This window comes from Cervus elaphus, chromosome 2 (genome assembly GCF_910594005.1).
Source record: "Cervus elaphus chromosome 2, mCerEla1.1, whole genome shotgun sequence".
Classification (NCBI taxonomy): Eukaryota; Metazoa; Chordata; class Mammalia; order Artiodactyla; family Cervidae; genus Cervus; species Cervus elaphus.
This window is the reverse complement of record NC_057816.1, coordinates 18,340,546-18,359,239: the sequence shown is the minus strand read 5'-3', so window position 1 is coordinate 18,359,239 and position 18,694 is coordinate 18,340,546. Positions and strand designations below refer to the sequence as shown.

At 46.1% G+C, this 18,694-nt stretch overlaps 1 protein-coding gene across 5 annotated transcripts in view; it reads left to right on the top strand.

Annotated features, from left to right (window-relative positions):
- The window catches only part of FLI1 (Fli-1 proto-oncogene, ETS transcription factor), a 133,439-nt gene extending 115,488 nt beyond the window's left edge, over positions 1–17,951 (top strand). For 4 of the 5 annotated variants that reach the window (XM_043873407.1, XM_043873390.1, XM_043873399.1 and 1 more), the window contains exons 6-9: positions 10,391–10,456; positions 12,177–12,236; positions 14,866–14,913; positions 15,958–17,951. In XM_043873407.1, the coding sequence (XP_043729342.1) occupies positions 10,391–10,456; positions 12,177–12,236; positions 14,866–14,913; positions 15,958–16,487 (704 nt within the window). In that variant the 3' untranslated portion in view covers positions 16,488–17,951. The remainder of the gene's footprint in view (positions 1–10,390; positions 10,457–12,176; positions 12,237–14,865; positions 14,914–15,957) is intronic. The other variant, XM_043873374.1, reaches the window with a different exon arrangement.
- The last annotated feature ends 743 nt before the right edge of the window (positions 17,952–18,694 follow it).

The window sequence follows — 18,694 nt, the reverse complement described above, 5'->3', positions numbered from 1 at the left end:
GTCCAACACCATAATACACATTCACTAAAACGTTGCTGATTGAATGAATGTGGAGTGTGAGGTATCAGCTAGGCCCAATAGCTCATGCTGGGAAAGAAGAGGAACCTGGGGGTGGGAAAGGAAAACCGGGTGATAAGATACAGTCCCTCCCTTCCCAAAGATGCTCACCAAGCGAGAGGCATAAGTGCACCAAGAATCACAGCCAGAGGCTGAACAAAACGAGGGTGATAACCACGAGACCCTCACCAGCGAGCCTTTGCAGAGCTTTGGGAGGAAAAGATGCAAAAGTTGAGTCATGCGTCACATGCAGGACTGTGTCCTGAATAGTCAGGGAGAGTGAGGGTGACCCCCCCCGCCAAGAAAGCAGACAGGAGAGCATCGGAACCGGGCTCTCAGGGGATCCAGGGGCTGAACACAGACGGCCGCTCATTCTTCTCAAGCCTGTTACCTAAGTGAGCAGCCAGTTAGGTTTTCTTGTTCTGACCTGGGATTGTATTAAACCTGAGGCAGATTTGACCCAAGAAGTCTGCAAATTAGTTGCGTCTACACGGCCTAATGTAGAGGGGAGTTCTGGCAAACACCCAACTAATCGAGTCAGTATGAATTGCTTTTCCACACAAGGCTGGCCTCCAAATCCCACTTGGAGGCCTTATCAAAATAAAGAGGTCATTGAGGCTTGTGTGTCATTCAGACACAGCCCTGTGGGAGGGGTGGAGCCAGGGAGGGGCCGGCCTCAGCAGGTCCAGCCTTGCGGGACCGGGGTAAGGCTGTGTAGAGAAGGTACCACTGGCCTCTCCAGCCATCATCTTTGAAAGCCGTCCATTCTTTAAGCATTTCTCTCATGTGTCCTTTCTTCTCTTTGCACATGAAATATCTGAAACAGTAGCTTCATTCTCCTCCACGCCGCGGGACTGGCTCCGAGGCTCAGAGGCTGTTTGGATTCCAGGACAGATCCTTGAGCAAAAGAAATCTGATCCAGGATGTTTGTTCTTTTTTCTTCTCCATGCATTCCAAGTTTGAGGAAAGCCTTGCCTAGATATTTCCCTCTTCTTGAGGTCTCTGTGGAAGCCAAGATCCGCTGATGCCCTTTAGAACATAGGATGCCCCTGAGGCAAAGGCTGAGCTGCCCTTGTAGATGAGGTTGCAAAGAGGTGAGGACCCAGCTCAGAGCTCCAAGGCTGGCTGGGCAGGGAGCTGGGGGAGTTGACAGTCGGGGATGGCGGGAAAGGATGCTGGGTAAAACCTCAGCTAGTGATAGACCAGCAGGCAGCCAGAGCCACGGGCCTCACCAGCTTCTAGGCCAGAGATTCTAAACTGGGACCCAGGATACAGCAAGTCCCCTACATACGAACCTTCAAGTTGTGAGCTGTCAAAGATGTGAACTTGCGTTTGCATTTCCAGTCACATAAGTTAGTTCACGTGCCAGCATCCTCTACAGGTAACCGTGCTTTCATGTTCTTTACTGTACAGTCCTGTATAGAATATGGTAGCACAACATCTTTATTTCAAGCCCAGGATGTCCAGAAAGAAGCGTAAGAGCAGCAGTGATGTAGCCAGTACTGCTAAGATGCACCGAGGGATAACGATGGTGTTAGTTGGGTACCTAGGCTAACTGTTGGACTTAGGAACAGATTAGACTTACGAATGTGCTCTCGGAAAGGAACTCATTCATATGGAGGAGACTTGCTGTCATCCATTCTTCTTCTAAAAGAGAGCCAGACTTTATTCCTGTTTGGGAATCACTGATATCAGAGCACAGGAATGGGACTCTGCTTCCTCCTTTACGGCTTCTCTTCTGTTTCAGGGTATTCCCTGGTGAGTTTTCTAACCTCACTTCACCAAGACCAACATCTTAGAGGTGCAAGCAAGATTGTATAGACTACGTGTATATTGTGTATATTTTTTAAGTTGCCATTGATCAAATCCTTATTTAATCTTTCTAACAATCCTGTGCAGCATCTGTTACTAATATTTTTAGAAAAGCAGAACATGGGGTTCAAAAAGGCAGAGTAACCTTTTGACGATGATTGTTCGCCAGGGCTGGGATCTGAAGCATAACCATCGACCTTCTGGAGAGAAAGGGTGTGTGCCCAAGGGGGCCCACGCACTGTATGACCTTCTACAGCTCAGGTGCCCGTTGCCTTAGCACGACTTTGAAAGTGGGAGGCCAGGCCAGCAGGTCAGATGTCTGCTACGGTGACTGGCAGGGGCTGTATGGCGATCGTGGCGGGCACAGGGCTGGTCCTGAGGCTGGAAGGTTTGGCATGTCGGGCAGGGCAGGGCAAAGAGCCCAGAGAGAAGCAGAGCTGGGCTGGTGGCCAAGCCAGACCTGCTCCTCTTTTTAGGCTGGGCCTCTTGTTCCCCAGGGCCTCAGAGGGATGGAGGTATGGAGGACCATCTCGTTGAGTCCTCTGCCAACAGCAAGGATGTTGTCCTCATGTACAGTCTTCCCTGTATGTGGGACTTTCCTGGTGGTCCAGTGATTAAGAATCCACCTTCCAAACAGGGGGTGCCAGTTTGATCCCTGGTCAGGAAACTAAGATCCCACAGGTCTCGTGACCCCCTGCCCCCCACCAAAAAAAAAAAAAAAAAACCCACGTTATCTATAGATGGGGGAGTTTGGGCAATGGGTCTTCCTCCTGATGGTTTGGCTCTTTTCTTGGGAAGCTTGGGGCTTTGGACTCAGGGGTTCCCTTTCTTAGAGCTTTTCTCCTTGGGCAACCTCGCTCTTCCAAGAAAGGAGGTCTGGATCAGACTGAGAGAAGCCTCTACCCTGAGCTGGAGCCGCTTTGCCTGTCCTGCTGAAAGGTCTGCATTCAGAAGCCGGGCTTTCCAAGGATAAACAGGGTGAGGTGCTGCCAACCAGAAACTCGAAGAGAAGTTTCAGGGAATATTCATCTTTTTCCATCAAGTAATCGAGAGCACAGGCTCATGCCGGAAGGGAGGAAGAGAGAGGCTTTTGTGCCCACGTCTCCTGCATCTCTGGCCCCCGGGTGAGGTCATGACAAAGTGTGGAGCTGCGTGTTGCCTGGGACACTGGGCCTTCAGACAGCGAACCGTCGGCATCAGAGCAGAAAGAAAGCTTTCCTGAGATGTTTGGCTGGGTTTCTAGGACCTGTTTAACAGCTTCACACAGAAGCTGAGTTAACACTGGGATGTCTGTGAGAAGGTCACGTCCAGAGAAAGTCTTCCCCTTCCCACAAGGAGTCTTCAGAAAAAAAAAAAAAAAAAAAATCTATGCTCATATTTCTCCACCCCAGGAGGCTCCCCTGGAATCTTAGAGGCCACTGAAGGTCAAGTGAGCCACACCAGACCTGCTATAATGAAGATACTGTTCAGACCATTATATACGTGAAGCTGAATTAGCCACAATGCCTAGCAGTGCCCAGAATGAGGCTCAGGCTTTCTCAGCTTTGGCCAGAGTGGATGTCAGGACTGCCTGAAACCATAAGCTCCAGGCAGAGCCCTTCTGGGAAGATCCTCTGAAAAAGCTTATTACAATAAGATTCATTATCAAGCCGGGGGTAGAAGGCATCACTGAAGTAAAAAAGTGATTTTTTGCTGATCAAGCATCTGCCGCCACCCGAAAGTTCTGAGACCAGCTGCTCTGAGGGCCCCTAACAGTCACATTTTCACCTGTTGTACCCTTAGTCAGAGGCTTCCCAGGTGGCGCCAGTGGTAAAGACCCCACCTGCCAATGCAGGAGACACGAGATGTGGGTTCGATCCCTGGGTCAGGAAGATCCCCTGGGGGAGGGCATGGCAATCCACTCCAGTATTCCTGCCTGGAGGATCCCATGGACAGAGGAGCCTGGCGGGCTACAGTCCATGGGCTCACAAAGAGTCGGACGTGACTGAAGCGACTTAGCATGCACACACGCCCCCTCGGTCGGCCGCTCAAGTGCGTGTTTTCAGAGGTCAGTTCTCAGAAAGCAGACAGCGGGGCCCAGGGGATACTCAAGGCTGCCTCCTGAGCCAGGCACGCCCCACAGGAGAACTGCCTACCTGCTGATGGGCAGCTGGGCACCAGGGAGGCAGAGTGTGCAGGACTCTGAGTTGTTGGGTAGCTCCTGGGTCCAGGCTTTTCCATTTTGGTTGTAGAGATATTTCTGTTTGAGTGTCTGGTACCAGAACTGACCATCATGCTGAGTTCTCACTTGTATGACTTTTAGGAACAAAAAACAAGTCTTCGTTTGAACATTGACATTGTTAAAATATATATAAGATACACGGCAGGTCACCTGAATGAATGGCATCTAGTCCTGGGCTTCCTGTGGGGACAGGTTTCTGCCTGTGCTTTGTTATAGGAGGACTGTAGGCCATTCTGCTCAGAGTACACTCATATATCACCCATCACCCAGACTGGAATGGATTTCCCAGGTGGCGCTAGTGGTAAAGAACCTGCCTGTCAGTACAAGAGACATAAGGGACTCAGGTTCAATCCCTGGGTCAGGAAGGGCATGGCATCCCTGGAGGAGGGCATGGCAACCCACTCCAGTATTCTTGCCTGAAGAGCCCCATGGACAGAGGAGCCTGTCCATGGGGTCACAAAGAGTCAGACATGACTGAAGTGACTTAGCACACACACAGACTGAAATCACCTGGTGACTTCATTTAGTGGGGAGAAATCTGGGCAGAGGCTTTGAATGCCCATCAGCTAGGAAAGTAGTGAACAACAAGAGGAAGTGTGTCTATTTAGCAAGAAGGAGGAAATGTTGCCTGGGCCTTCATTCATTCATTCAACAAATATTTATTGTGTGCTTGCTCTGGGCTGGGTGCGTGGTTCTATCAGAGAACCAAAGAGGGATCCTGACCCTAATGGACCTGACATTCAGGTGGGAGATGCAGACAATAACCATCATGGATTCAGTTCAGTTCAGTTCTGTCACTCAGTCGCGTCTGATTCTTTGCGACCCCATGAACCACAGCACGCCAGGCCTCCCTGTCTATCACCAACTCCCGGAGTCCACCCAAACCCATGACCATTGAGTCGGTGATGCCATCCAACCATCTCATCCTCTGTCGTCCCCTTCTCCTCCTGCCCTCAGTCTTTCCCAGCATCAGGGTCTTTTCAAATGAGTCAGCTCTTCGCATCAGGTGGCCAAAGTATTGGAGTTTCAGCTTCAACATCAGTCCTTCCAATGAACACTCAGGACTGATCTCTTTAGGATGGACTGGTTGGATCTCCTCACAGTCCAAGGGACTCTCAAGAGTCTTCTCCAACACCACAGTTCAAAAGCATCAATTCTTTGGTGCTCAGCTTTCTTTGTAGTCCAACTCTCACATCCATACATGACCACTGGAAAAACCATAGCCTACTTGATTAAATTAGGTGATACATGGAAAAATAAGTAGAGCAAAGTAAGATGGATGGAAGCAAAGGGAGGGAGGTTAATGTATATTTGGTAGGGCTGGCCAACCTGTTTCTGGGTTTGAACATTCATAAGGTATTTAATGATGCAAATATAGCAATAATTGCAATAATATTACTTGCTAATGTTCACTGAGTTTCAGTCTGTGCTAGGCACCGTGCCAGCTGTTTGCCTGGGTATCTCATTTAATCTGCAGGGCTGCCCCAGTGCTTCTAACTTCTAAGGCAGAATGCCAGATCTTAGCTCATGATCTTGGCCTTCCCCATCTTCAGCTCTATCCTTGAGGTAGGACTTACTCCCAAAACACTGGTTTTCATTTCAATCTTCCATTTAGTAGGTGCCCTCATGTACCCCAGTGCCCACAGACAGCTTTTGTTAAACTCTTCAGTAAATGGACCCAGGTGTCCTTCATGGACTCAGATTCCAGGGGCAGGATTTTCCATGCAAGTGGGTGGAAATGAAAGAGCAGGTGGGAAGGGAGCCTTGTGGCCTTTGCGGCTCTGATTTCACACTCTGTTCTGGGACCCTTGGCTCTAGGCATGACCGATGCTGTTTATTGCTCTGTTACCTTTGCTGGAGGATGCACTTCAGGCTGATTGCTCGTGGCCTCTCTGTTTCTGTCACTTTTTTTTTTTTGTACCTACTGTAGGACTTTAGGGTTGGTGGGGACCTCAAAAGTTCTCTCAACCAGGCTTCCTCCAGACCCCCAGGGCATTGCAGGAAAAGACAGGGCTGCCAGACACTCCTCTGATAGAGTATCAACCATTAGAGAAAAATCCAGCCACGACCTGCCCTCTGTTGGTTACAGGGATTTTGTCCAGGCGTCCTGTAACTTTTGCATGCCTCTAGTGTTAGAATAAAAGAATAGGAGGGGATATATGTATACTTATGGCTGAATCATGTTGGAGGTTTGACAGGAAAACAACAAAATTCTGTAAAGCCATCATCCTTCAATTAAAAAAATTTAATTAAAAAAAAAGAATAGGAATAGCTGGTAAGAAGTCGATGGTAACTATAGCCATAGCCTTAAGATGGGCCTTAAAAAAAAAAAAGTTTCTTCTGAACGAATATAACATAGCTTTCAGAGAGGATGGATTCCTCCAGTAAACTAAGGATCTAGAAGAAAAAGTGCTTAGAAAACTCTGAGTCAGAGATCTTATCAGTGCAGAGTAAGTCAGAAGTCAAGTCAGAACTTCAGATAACACACACCAATTCCTGGAACTTAGTGATTTGCTATTTCTCTTTGCATGAATTTGTCACTTTCTATTCCACTTTCTATTCCGTTCCTGCTGGGTTCATCTCTCGTCCCCCCCGGTACCCACTCCATCCATCCACCACAGGCTGCATGCTCCACCACACCTTGTGTTCACAGTATTGCCACCTGCCCCGGGCCTCTCCTGGTTTCTACTGCCAGTGACCCAGGGCCACTAAGCTTGTTGATCGGCTGTGGAGATGGTCTTGAGCCTAACCTCAACCCTGTCTTCCTCATCCCCCCCACTGCAGAACCACAGGTGGTTGTCTCCCACCCGACACATCCCCATCTCACTGCTCACGTCTGCCACATGCCCAGCTCTGATGTGTGCTCTCTTCTCTCCAAACAGGCCTCACTCAAGCCACCCGGCCCCACTTAGACTCGCTTCTCCCTCCTTCACCCCCAGGATCTCCAGCACTCCTTTGGCACATGACCTGTACATCCTCACAGTCTTCTATTTGTTGTCTTCTCCTATTTAAAGGCAAGGACAGGGGTCTATCCACATCTCTACAAGTGACCTAGTTGTGTTCCTTTTTATGGCTGAATAATATTCCGTTGTGTATATGTCCTAGATCGTCTTTATCCATTCCTCTGTTGATGGACATTTACTTTGTTTCCATGTCCTGGCTACTGTGAACAGTGCTGCAGTGAACACTGGGGTGTATGTGTCTTTTTGAATCATTTTTTTTTTCATACAGAGTGAAGTCAGAGAAAAACAAATATTGTATATTAACACATATATGTGGAATCTGATAAGATTGGTATAGATGATCTTATTTATTTACAAAGCAGAAATAGAGACACAGATATAGAGAACAAAACAAGTATGGATACCAAGGGGGATGGAGGAGGGGTGGGATGAACTAAGAGGTTGGAATTGACATATATACATTACTGTATATAAAATGGTGCTTCCCAGGTAACTCAGTGGTAAAAGAACCTGCCTGCCAATGCATGGGGTGCAGGAGATATGGGTTCAACCCCTGGGTAGGGAAGATCCCCTTGAGGAAGAAATAGCAACCCACTCTGGTATTCTTGCCTGGAAAATCCCATGGTGGGCTATAGTCCATGTGGTCACAAAGAGTCAGACACGACTGAGCACACAGCCCACACATGTATAAAACAGATAACTAATGAGAACCTATTCTATAACTCAGGGAACTCTACTGAGTGCTCTGTGGTGATCTAATTGGAACGGAAATATAAAAAAGAGGGGATATATGTATACACATGACTGATTCATCTTCTGTACAGCAGAAATTAACACAACATACTGCAATAAAAATTTTAGCTAACTAATTAATTTAATAAAAATAATAAAGGCAAGAATAGCGGACTTGTTTCATATTCTTTCACTTGCACTCTGTAGCCAAATACACAATCCATTGCAGAAATCAGTCCCAGACAAATGCCTGGAGGCCTAATCAGCACCCCAACCCCCCCACCAAAGAAGAATTTTGGAAGAACCTGGCCTTTCCTCATGGGTCCCCCAGCCTCATACACACTGTTGCCCCCTGTAGACAGTCCAGAAAATACCCATGAAAACCTTCAACCACATGCCCCAGCTTGTAAACAAGTTAGGTTCTTTGTTTGTTTCTGTTTTGCTTTGTTTTTAAGCAAGCATGGGAATCTATTTGCAGAAGGAATTGTGAAAGAAAGAGTCAAAAATGTAAACAGACAACTCAAATGAGCCAGGTCTGTCTCTTTTGCCCCCTTCCCTCCCCTTCGTCCCATCTCCATCCCCTCACTTTCTGTTTTGCTTTTCATGCCAATTGCTAAAGATTGTAATTTCAAAACTGCCCTGGCTTTTCCAAAACTAGGAGGAATGTACATCTGCACGTGGATTTTTCCACCAAAAATCTGTTTCTGTAGTTTGGTGGTTCTTAGCCAGAAACAATCAGAACAGGCCATGGGACCAGCCAGCCCATCTTCACAGTTCTTATTCTAATTTGTTTGTGAGGCTCAGAAGGGGTGGAGGGGCATGGTTTGCGTTTCACCCTGTCTGACAGTCGTTTGATGAGGTTTGCACTCCATTTGTCCGGATGGTTTTTATGGTTTCTTTGTTGTCCATGGAAAGACTTTGAAAGTCATAATTCTATATCCTTAAGCTCTTCTGCTATTCCTGCTCCGTGTCTCCACGGGACTCACAGCGTGAGAAAGGAGAAAGACATTTCCAGCCAGTCGGTTAAGCAGTTTCTGCACAGGGTTAGGGAGTATGTGGATTCTTTCAAGAAAAGGGTTGGGATCATGAATGTTCAGGTTCAGTAGAGTGTCCACCAAGGTGATCTGGAAGCCTCTCTGCAGTCCAGGTGGGAAGCCTCTCTCCAGCCCCTTGTTTCTTGGTCCAGTCACACCTCTGGCCCTTTTCCTTTTGCTGTGGTCATCACCCAGCTCTCTCTACTATCAACAGAAAAGCCAAGATGCCAAGGAGAGTCCAGCATGTGCCCAAACATGTGCTGGAACGAGAGGCCGGAGCCACCGCTGGGGCCTCGAGGCACGGCTATGAGACAGTTTGTCCATGAGCCTTTAATCTAGACATGACCATCTCTGCAGAGCTGTTTAAAGGGTTTTGCAACACAGGCTTTGGACACTTTTTTTCTTTCTAAACTTGTAAGATTATTTATTAAGATTATATTTGTAGAATGCCTTATAAGAGGCTTCACATGTGTTATTTCATTTCATCATTACCTGCCTTCATCCCTTGGGGCTGCTGTAACAAAGTATGATAAGTTGGGAGGCTTATAAACAACACTAACTTCTGACAGTTCTGGAGATTGAAAGTCAGGTCATATGCCAGCATGGTCAGGTGTTGGAGGACCTCCCATCTGGATTGCAGATGACTGCCTTCTTGTTGTGCCCTCCTATGGCAGGAGGCATGCAGGCAAGCTACCTCTGTGACCTCTTCTTATAAGAGCACTAACCCTATTCATACGGGCCCCACCCTGAAGATTTAATTGCCTCCCAAGACCCCACCTCCTATTATGATCACATTGGGGATTAGACATCTGCATATGAGTTTGCAGAGGACACAGATATTCAATTGATAACATTCGCACACCCTTTAAGATAGATTAAATCATGTAAAATCTTATTTCCATATTTAAAAAGAAAAAGTGTTTGGTAGTGCCGCGTCTTTGTTGCAGTACACGAGATCTTCAGTCTTCACTGTGGCATGCAGGGTTTCTTTTAGATTCAGCATGCGTGATCTTTTTTTTTTTTTTTTCAGTTGCAGCATGTGAACTCTTAGTTTTAGCATGTGGGATCTAGTTCCCTGACCAGGGATTGAACCTAGGCCCTCTGCATTGGGAGCACGAAGTCTTATCCACTGGACCACCAGGGAAGACTCTTAATTACATATGGTGAAAAGCTGAGGCCCAAGGATGTCTAGATTCATCCAAAGTCTCACAACAGATGGTGGAAGGATAGAACCTTCAGGGTTCTTTCCACCCCTTTGACTCCCAATCAATGTGTCAATGTTCCTTCTGTCCGTCCCCATTTGCCCCAGGGAAATGCACTTCTGGAATTTAGTGATGCTTGAAGTTATTGCTAAATTAAATTTAACTTTTCTGGATCACTAAAAGATAATCTTGAGGCAACCTTTCTGAAGAGCAGGAGATGCTGTCGTCGTTGTTCAGTCACTCAGTTGTGTCCGACTCTGCCACCCCATGGACTGTAGCATGCCAGGTTCTCCTGCCCACCATCTCCTGGAGTTTGCTCAAATCCATGTCGATTGAGGCTGATGGATCTCTATTTGTTTTTTCCACTAGACCCTTCCTATGACTCAGTCAGGAGAGGAGGTTGGGGCAGTAACATGAATTCTGGCCTCAACAAAAGTAAGTAAACGTCACTCTGTTCTTTGGAGGAAAACCTTTTTCTGAGGGTGGGGTGGAGAATAGGGTCATAAGAGAAACAAAGAGAAGAGCGAGCATTTTCTTTTTCTGCTTTCTGAGTGGACATCAAAATTAATTGCCAATGTAGAACCTGTGACTGATACCTAGTCCCAGAAAGATAATGGAACTTTCACTCAGATCTTTGAGTTTTGTTTTACTGCATTTGGCTTTAGAATGTTTGAAGTTGTCAAGTTTCTTAGGACAAGGTTCTTTATGAATGAAAAATCCCTGGATTTGGATTCTGCCATTTAAGTTTCAACAATGACCCTCCATGACTTTGCCTGCTTCCCTAATTGTCAAGATATAATCATACCAATATCTCTACCCCATTTCATGGAACTCTGAGGTGGGGTGGTAACCGGATGAGGAGATGCTAGTGGTATGACATCAATTTGTGTTGAAATCTGACCCAGAATCTTCTGTGGAGAGTGCAGAGGAAAGAATGATTCATAAAGTCCTGACCCAGAATGTGTCAATCTTGCTGTCTCTAGGAGGTAAAATATCGAGCACAAAAATGGATAGTGAAGGGAATTCTTTCAAGATAGAGGTTAGGACTGAAAATTAATGCCCAGGCAATAGCCACATGCCCTTTTAATAATATGTATTATCTGCTTACTCTGCCTCCAGCCTTGGGCAGTGTGGGTTTCACATGGTGAACCAGGTATGGACCAGTCTCTCCAGGAGGGGAGAGGAGTTGAGTGCATGCACACGTGCACACGCGCGCGCACACACACACACACACACACACACACACACACAACCCTTTCTTTCTGAGTAGTGTCAGGAACACCTTGGGGACCTGGAGCCATAAGAGTTGGTTCTAGAAAGAGAGGCAGGATTTGGACCCAGAGAGAAGGGAAAGATACCCTCCCAGGAGAGGCGGGGTCAGGGAAAGACATCAAGGTCAACACGTCTGAGAGTCAGGGAGGACTTGGGTTCCTGGAATTTAGGGTGCACGAAGGAAAAGAAAAGTCTGGAAGGGTAAGGAAGGGGTTCAAAGATGCTCGGACCATAGATCTCAGTGCTTTAGTCAACAGTGAGTCACTGAAGTTTTTGGATGGTGGGGTGAAGTGGTTTATGGAGATTTAACTGGCTAAATAGCATTTGATGGGTCAGTGAGAAGAGAGAGGAGTGGTGAGGCTGCCAGTCAGATGAAACCAAAGATGGTACCAAAAGCAACACAGCTCTAACATGGAGATGTGACATGATGGCAGGAGCAGCAAGGGTGTACTAAGAGATGCCACAAAGAGGGGAGCTCACAAGACACGGAAACACAGGAGCAGGAGACTGGCGCTCAAATGCCACCTTCTCGTTAAAGACCTTTCTCGGTTTTCTATTTAAAAATGAAATCCACAGCCTCAAGACCATCAGACATGCTCCTTCTACGTATTTATTGCTGTTTATCATTGTCTCCCCCATTAAAACATAAGCTCTGGCAGGAACCCCTTGCTCAGTGCTGGGTCTCTAGCATCGAGAACAGTGCCAGTACATAGATTCTAGATAAATATTTATAACATAAAATGAGTAAATGAGCAGAATGACTGAGTGAGTGAATGAATGAGAAAGCACATTTGTCCTCCTTGGTGGGGATGTGCTTGACGAGACGTTCCCTCCCCTTCATGGAGAATGGCTCCACTTACCATATTTCTCTTCCTTGCCGCAGGTCCCCCTCTTGCTGGAGCACAAACAATGAGTAAGAATACTGAACAGCGGCCCCAACCAGGTACCTGTCCATGATATTCAAACCCTCTTTTGTTTCCTGTATGGCCGTTGGTGCCACGTGGTCAGCAGAGGAGGATTTAGACAATATCTTGTGTTTGTCATCACTGTTTTTCTTCATAGACTCCTTTATTTGACACTGTACTAGATCTGTGCATGGCGTACCTTGCCCTGGAACATGGAGAGACTCATGACATATCAGAGGTGAAAGGAACCTCAAGATTAACATGCTTCATGTTGTAAAATAAAGAAACCGAGGTCTAAAGAGGTGACGTGATTTGCCAGAAGCCACACGGCTGGATTCGGGGAATACGAGAGCTATCATCCCAGAATCCCAAGTTGCTTCACCTTCTTCCATCCCTGTAATGAATCTCCTTGACAATTAAGGCAGAGCAACTTTGAAAACCATGGAATTGGAGACTCTTCGTATGGCAAGGGAACCTAGAGACATCTAGGTCTACAACATCTTCCTGTAACATCTCAGTCTTGCGATTGCATCATCTCCACTTGAATACTTAGAGCTATGGGAGCTCAATACCTGACTAGGCTCAGTTGCACCATTTGAGCCAAAGTCCCCCCCAGTGCTGTATCTTACGTTCAAGCTTCCCAGTTTGCCCTGTTTAAAGGTCTTCCTCTTGTTCTCTGTGAAGGTTCTTCATGAACCTGAAGACAGCCATGCGTGCCCTCCCAAGCCCAGCTCAGTCTCTCCATGGGACACAGCTTAGAGTAAGCTCTGAACACGCTGTTGCTTTGGGTGAACAGACTTGGTTTTCCATCTCCGCTGAAGATAAGCAGTAGAAAGTTGACCTGCATTTCCTCAGGAAGGCTGAGAACTTGCTGACCGTGAAACACAAGTCAGAAAGAGAGGATCTGACATGGAGGATTTAAAGAATCCCCAACAACAACAAAATTAGACGTTGCCGTTCAGTCGCTCAGTCATGTCTGACTTTTGCGACCCCATGGACTGCAGCTCGCCAGGCTTCCCTGTCCTTCACTGTCTCTGGGAGTTTGTTCAAACTCATGTCCATTGAGTTGGTGATGGTATCTAATCATCTCATCCTCTGTCGCCCCCTTCTCCTCCTGCCCTCAGTCTTTCCCAGCATCAAGGTCTCTTCCAGTGAGTCAGCTCTTCACATCAGGTGGCCAAATTACCTTCCCCAAAATATCTTAACTGTCACACCATGAGGATAAAAAGGGGTAGACTGAGTTATAGTTGTAAAATTGTATCAAACGTATGACATCATCGCCAAGCTGTGATCCAGCTCTCTACCATGATCTCAGCTGAAAAGAAGATGACAGTCCTCACTATGTCAGTATTGCAAAGGTTTCTTTTATGGCTAAACTATCACATAAGGTTTATGTAAACTGAGATTTAATAATAATCATTTTAAGGACTGTCCTGGCTATCCAGTAGTTAAGACTCCACGCTTCCACTGCAGGGGGCAGGGGTTTGACTCCTGGTCAGGGAACTGAGATCACACATGCCACATGGTGAGGCCAAAATAAATAAATAAAATAAAGAGATGTTATCTTAAAAAAGAAATTCAAATGCATATATATATATATAAATATATAATCATTTTTTGGCTAAAATGCAACTTCTGGTTGGTTGGTGTCAACATTTCCAAGCTTAAGATCATAGAAGGCTGTACTGGGAGGGAACTGGAGAATCCAAGAGCCACACCTATCATTTTGCAAAGGAGAAAAGCAATACCTAGAGACTGTCCACTGAGTTTTTTAGCTGATAGCTTAGTTGGGCTAGAACCCAGGCTACTTGATTTCCAGGCATGTGTCTTTTATGCTGCATCAGAAAAAGAAAGACATGTTAAGTTGTTTCTAATAGTTAGAGCTATTAAAGACCAGTCAGGGATTCCCAGGTGGTTCAGTGATAAAGAGTCCTCCTGCCAATCCTGGAGACACAGGAGACATGGATTTGATCCCTGGGTCAGGAAGATCCCCTGGAGAAGGAAATATCAACCCACTCCAGCTTTCTTGCCTGGAGAATCCCATGGACAGAATAGCCTGGCGGGCTACAGTCTATGCAATCACAGAGTCAGACACGACTGAGTGACTGAACAGAACAAAGGCAGTCCCTGGTGGTCCAGTGGTTAAGACTCAGCACTTCCACTGCAGGGGTGTGGCTTCAGTCCCTCATCAGGGAACTAAGATCCCACAACCTGCATGGCATGGTCAGGAGTAAATAAATAAATAAATGTTTACAAAGACTGTTGTAAGACCTTTACAAAGACACGTCAGACCTTAAGCTCCTTTAATAAGCCATACTTCACCTTATTCATGTGATTGGATATCAGCTAGCTCCTTTCCAAATGTTTTTTTTTTTTTTATTATTCTCTTGTAGGTAATGGCAGCATTATCTATAAATTTCAGACACTAAATATGAAAAAATGATACTATCACTATTTCGAGTTGTTTCTGTAATAACAGGGATATAGACCATAACTCTGATCATGATCTTTGAGGTCTGCAAATAAAAGCAGTGCAGTTTTCTGAAATCAGGGTTTCCTATGATATCGAAATAAAAGTAGAAACCCTTAGGGGTATTCTTATTGTTAATGCTGTTGTTTTTATATTTTTCATAACAGTGAAGCAAATTTCCTTTCTTGTCTCCTTAGATCCATATCAGATCCTGGGCCCAACCAGCAGTCGCCTAGCCAATCCTGGTGAGTTTACTTTGGCCTGAGAGGTTGTGTTCCAGAATGTTCTATAGCTTTATGAGATCACTTAGGGGTCCTCAGTTCAGACACCTGACTGGGGAGGGGCATGTATGCCTTTCCTTGAACTGTTTGACCCCTGTTTCTCTAGTGCACAAGGAGAGAACAGGACTTGTCAGTAGGTGGTGATGATATCCATAAGCTGAAGATGCCTCTGGACCACAAACATTTTAGCCCCATATACGTGCACTGAGGTTGAGATAAGTTTCAGCAGGGAAAGATGGGGGTGGGTGTGGAAGGGCAAGAAACAAGTTCTAGCCAACTCTCGGTGAATACATATTCTAAAGCTGCCTCAGTCTTCACTTTAGGTAGTATTGCAGCATTACCTGGCTTCATAAAAGAGGTCGCAGATAAAATAAACTCAACAGTGTATGTATTTTAAGTGTTTGTGATTCAGGTAACTCTCAAGTGAGTTCTGAACCAAGAGCACCTCCTGTGTGAGTTAATAGGCCCTTTGGAATTGCGAGGCCAGCACTGTCCCACCAGGGAAGTCCCACTGCTCCTGTCTCCAGGCCGTTTCTGCTCAGAGGGTGAGAAAGCCACCAGCTCTCTCTCCTCTTTTTTTTCCTCTCTGTCCATGTTCTACTCTGTGGAGTAGAGCCGAGAGCCAAGCACAAAGGCTAAGGAGCAGTTCAGGTTGCTTTAGCCTAAAGTGCTGTCACACGTTCCCCTGGGACTCTGAGGGAGGCCAGCACTGAATAAGGAGTAGACGGTGATCCAGGCCTTTACAGAAGAAGAGAGGCAAGCATCTTCCCCCAAAGGGATGGGGCATGCCTTGCCCCAAGCCACACAGCTGGCTCCGGGTGAATTTCACCAGGCTGGGGGCAGCTTATCTAAAGAGCTAACCTTGCTGATTATGCCAGTCTCGGTGAGAAGTGGACTCTGACTGTAGAAGGAGATCCTGGGGTTCCTGTCCGGGGTGAGTTGGACCCTTGCACTTAGGGATCGGGTTCTGATTTCTCAGGCGGAGCTTCTGTTTTCTCTCTCCTGCAGGAAGCGGGCAGATCCAGCTGTGGCAGTTCCTCCTGGAGTTGCTCTCGGACAGCGCCAATGCCAGCTGCATCACCTGGGAGGGGACCAACGGGGAGTTCAAAATGACGGACCCCGATGAGGTGGCCCGGCGCTGGGGGGAGCGCAAGAGCAAACCCAACATGAATTACGACAAGCTGAGCCGGGCCCTCCGATACTACTACGATAAAAACATTATGACCAAAGTGCACGGCAAGAGGTATGCCTACAAATTTGACTTCCACGGCATCGCTCAGGCTCTGCAGCCGCATCCCACTGAGTCGTCCATGTACAAGTACCCTTCCGACATCTCCTACGTGCCTTCCTACCACACCCACCAACAGAAGGTGAACTTCGTCCCTCCCCACCCGTCCTCCATGCCGGTCACGTCCTCCAGCTTCTTCGGAGCGGCGTCACAATACTGGACCTCCCCCACGGGGGGCATCTACCCCAACCCCAACGTCCCCCGCCACCCCAACACCCACGTGCCCTCACACTTAGGCAGCTACTACTAGATGCTTCCTCATCGGTGGCCTTCTCGCTGAAGCCCCCTCCCTTACACCTCCCATTGGACTTACGTGGCTTTGGAGAGAAAACAAAACTGGATGCTCTTTCTTGTTGAATAGAACTTTTGTGCCTGTTCTTTAAAAACAACTCTTCCTCTTCTTTTTTTTTTTTTTTAACATTGGTTTAACTCCTGCTTTTCTCTACCTTGAACAAAGAGATGGATAATTCCATGGGCCAGTATGCCAGTTTGGAGTCCCAATCTCCTGTCAACTTATGAGTTGAATATTTAGATTACTGGAATGGTTGTGTCATGGTTCTGGGAAAGAAACTGTATATAGATTCATATTTTTAGGACCAAAAGCAGTTTCTTACCGACACACGGGTCTCATCTTGAACCTTGAAGGGTTCAGTAGGATAAAGAATCATGGACTTAACCAGTTATGCTCTGGTTTGAGATTTAGTGAACTAGAGGCAGGAAGCTTATCATCTTATCTTAGGAAGACCTAACTCAGTGGAGGGCAACTGGAACATTGGTTGTAAGGCCAGTGAAGTTTTCACCCAACTGGAATTTAACAGAAAGAAACAAGTATGTATTTAAGAAGCCACGGGCATTGCAGAATCCCTCTCAGTGGGCAGTAAATATGCGCTAGGCTGACCATTCTGTCTAGAAGTAGTCAAGATATGAACTAAGAGATGTTAATGCAAATACAGACTTTCCTGAAAAGTCAGAGAATTAAATAACTGAAAAAAAAAATGACAGTGGGTCCCAGTACTTTGAAAAGTCCTAGGGATTTTTAAACACAAACAGATTCGCAAGTGCTGTGCGCTTGTCAGACGATCAGTCCAGGGTCCACCAACCACAAAGCAACTTACTGTATAAATTATGCAGAGTTATTTTCCTATATCTCACAGTATTAAAAGTAAATAATTAAAAAGTGAAAAAGAGTAAAGAAACGAGTTGACCTCGGTCACAGATACAGTGTTCCTATCAGATCAGTCGTTATTTTTTTTAAATGTAATTTGTACATCTTTTTGTCAATCTGTACATTTGGGCTGCTTGTACGTTTTTATAGCTGGTTTTGAAAAAAAAAAGCATAATGTGACGTGTTGCAGAAAAGAGAACAGGACTTTGAAGTCACTGACTTACCCGAAAGAGAATCACTGTAATTATTTAACAAGTGAGCAGAAGCGAGTCAAGGCAACCCCTTTAAACCGTTAACTGCTTTGGAGATGTTTGTAAATAACTGAACTACAATCATCACAACTTGGAAAACAGAAACCAAACTTTCCCTTGTGGATACGAGGGATTTTCTGCCTTATATATACAATATATTTTTTAGATATTAAAATATATATAATTTTGCAGGTAATCATTGACTTTTTTAAACTATATTAAGTGTTAAGTTGACAGCTCTCCGTGAAGACTATGTTGTAAAATAATTTGACTAAATAAATTGTGCCGTCTCTCAGAACTGAGGAGAACGTTTTCTTATTTACAACCAACCTTCTGTCCCCTGTCCCCCACCCCAGGTCCAAGGGTTTTCCCAGGGAAAGTTTCCTATTGACCTCTTCTGGCACCATGAAAACTTTTTCACGTGTACATACAGCAGAAGGTATAGAATTATGTGGGTTTTAGTGTTTGTATTAGCTCTCTCCAGAGAAACAGAACCAATGCGGATATATATATGGAACTTTATTACGAGGACTTAATTCATGCAATTGTGAGGGCTGAAGAATTCCCCCAGTCTGAAGTCGGTCACCTAGGGAAGCCATGCATAGCGTGCTCAGTTGCTTCAGTCATCTCTGACTCTAGCCCACCAGGCTCCTCTCATCAAAGGATTCTCCAGGCAAGAATACTGGAGTGGGTTCTTTACACACTACACTACCTGGGAAGCCCTCAAGGGAACCCAGTAGTGTGTAATTCAAGGGAATCAGGGAAACCGGCTGATGGTGTAGATCTCAGTTCAAGGGCAGGAGAAAAGTCCTGCTTGGGGAGACAGGGAGGGAGCCCAGAGGGTGATTCCTCCTTCCTCTGCTTTTTGCTGTATTCAGACCCTCCGTGATTAGAGGGGGCCCTCTGGCCTGCACCGGGGAGAGGAGTCCTCTTCAATGAATCCACACATTCAGTGCTAATCTCATTCAGAAACACCCACACTTACATACCGGAAATACTGTTTAATCTTGGCCACAGTCAAACTGATACTTAAAATTAACC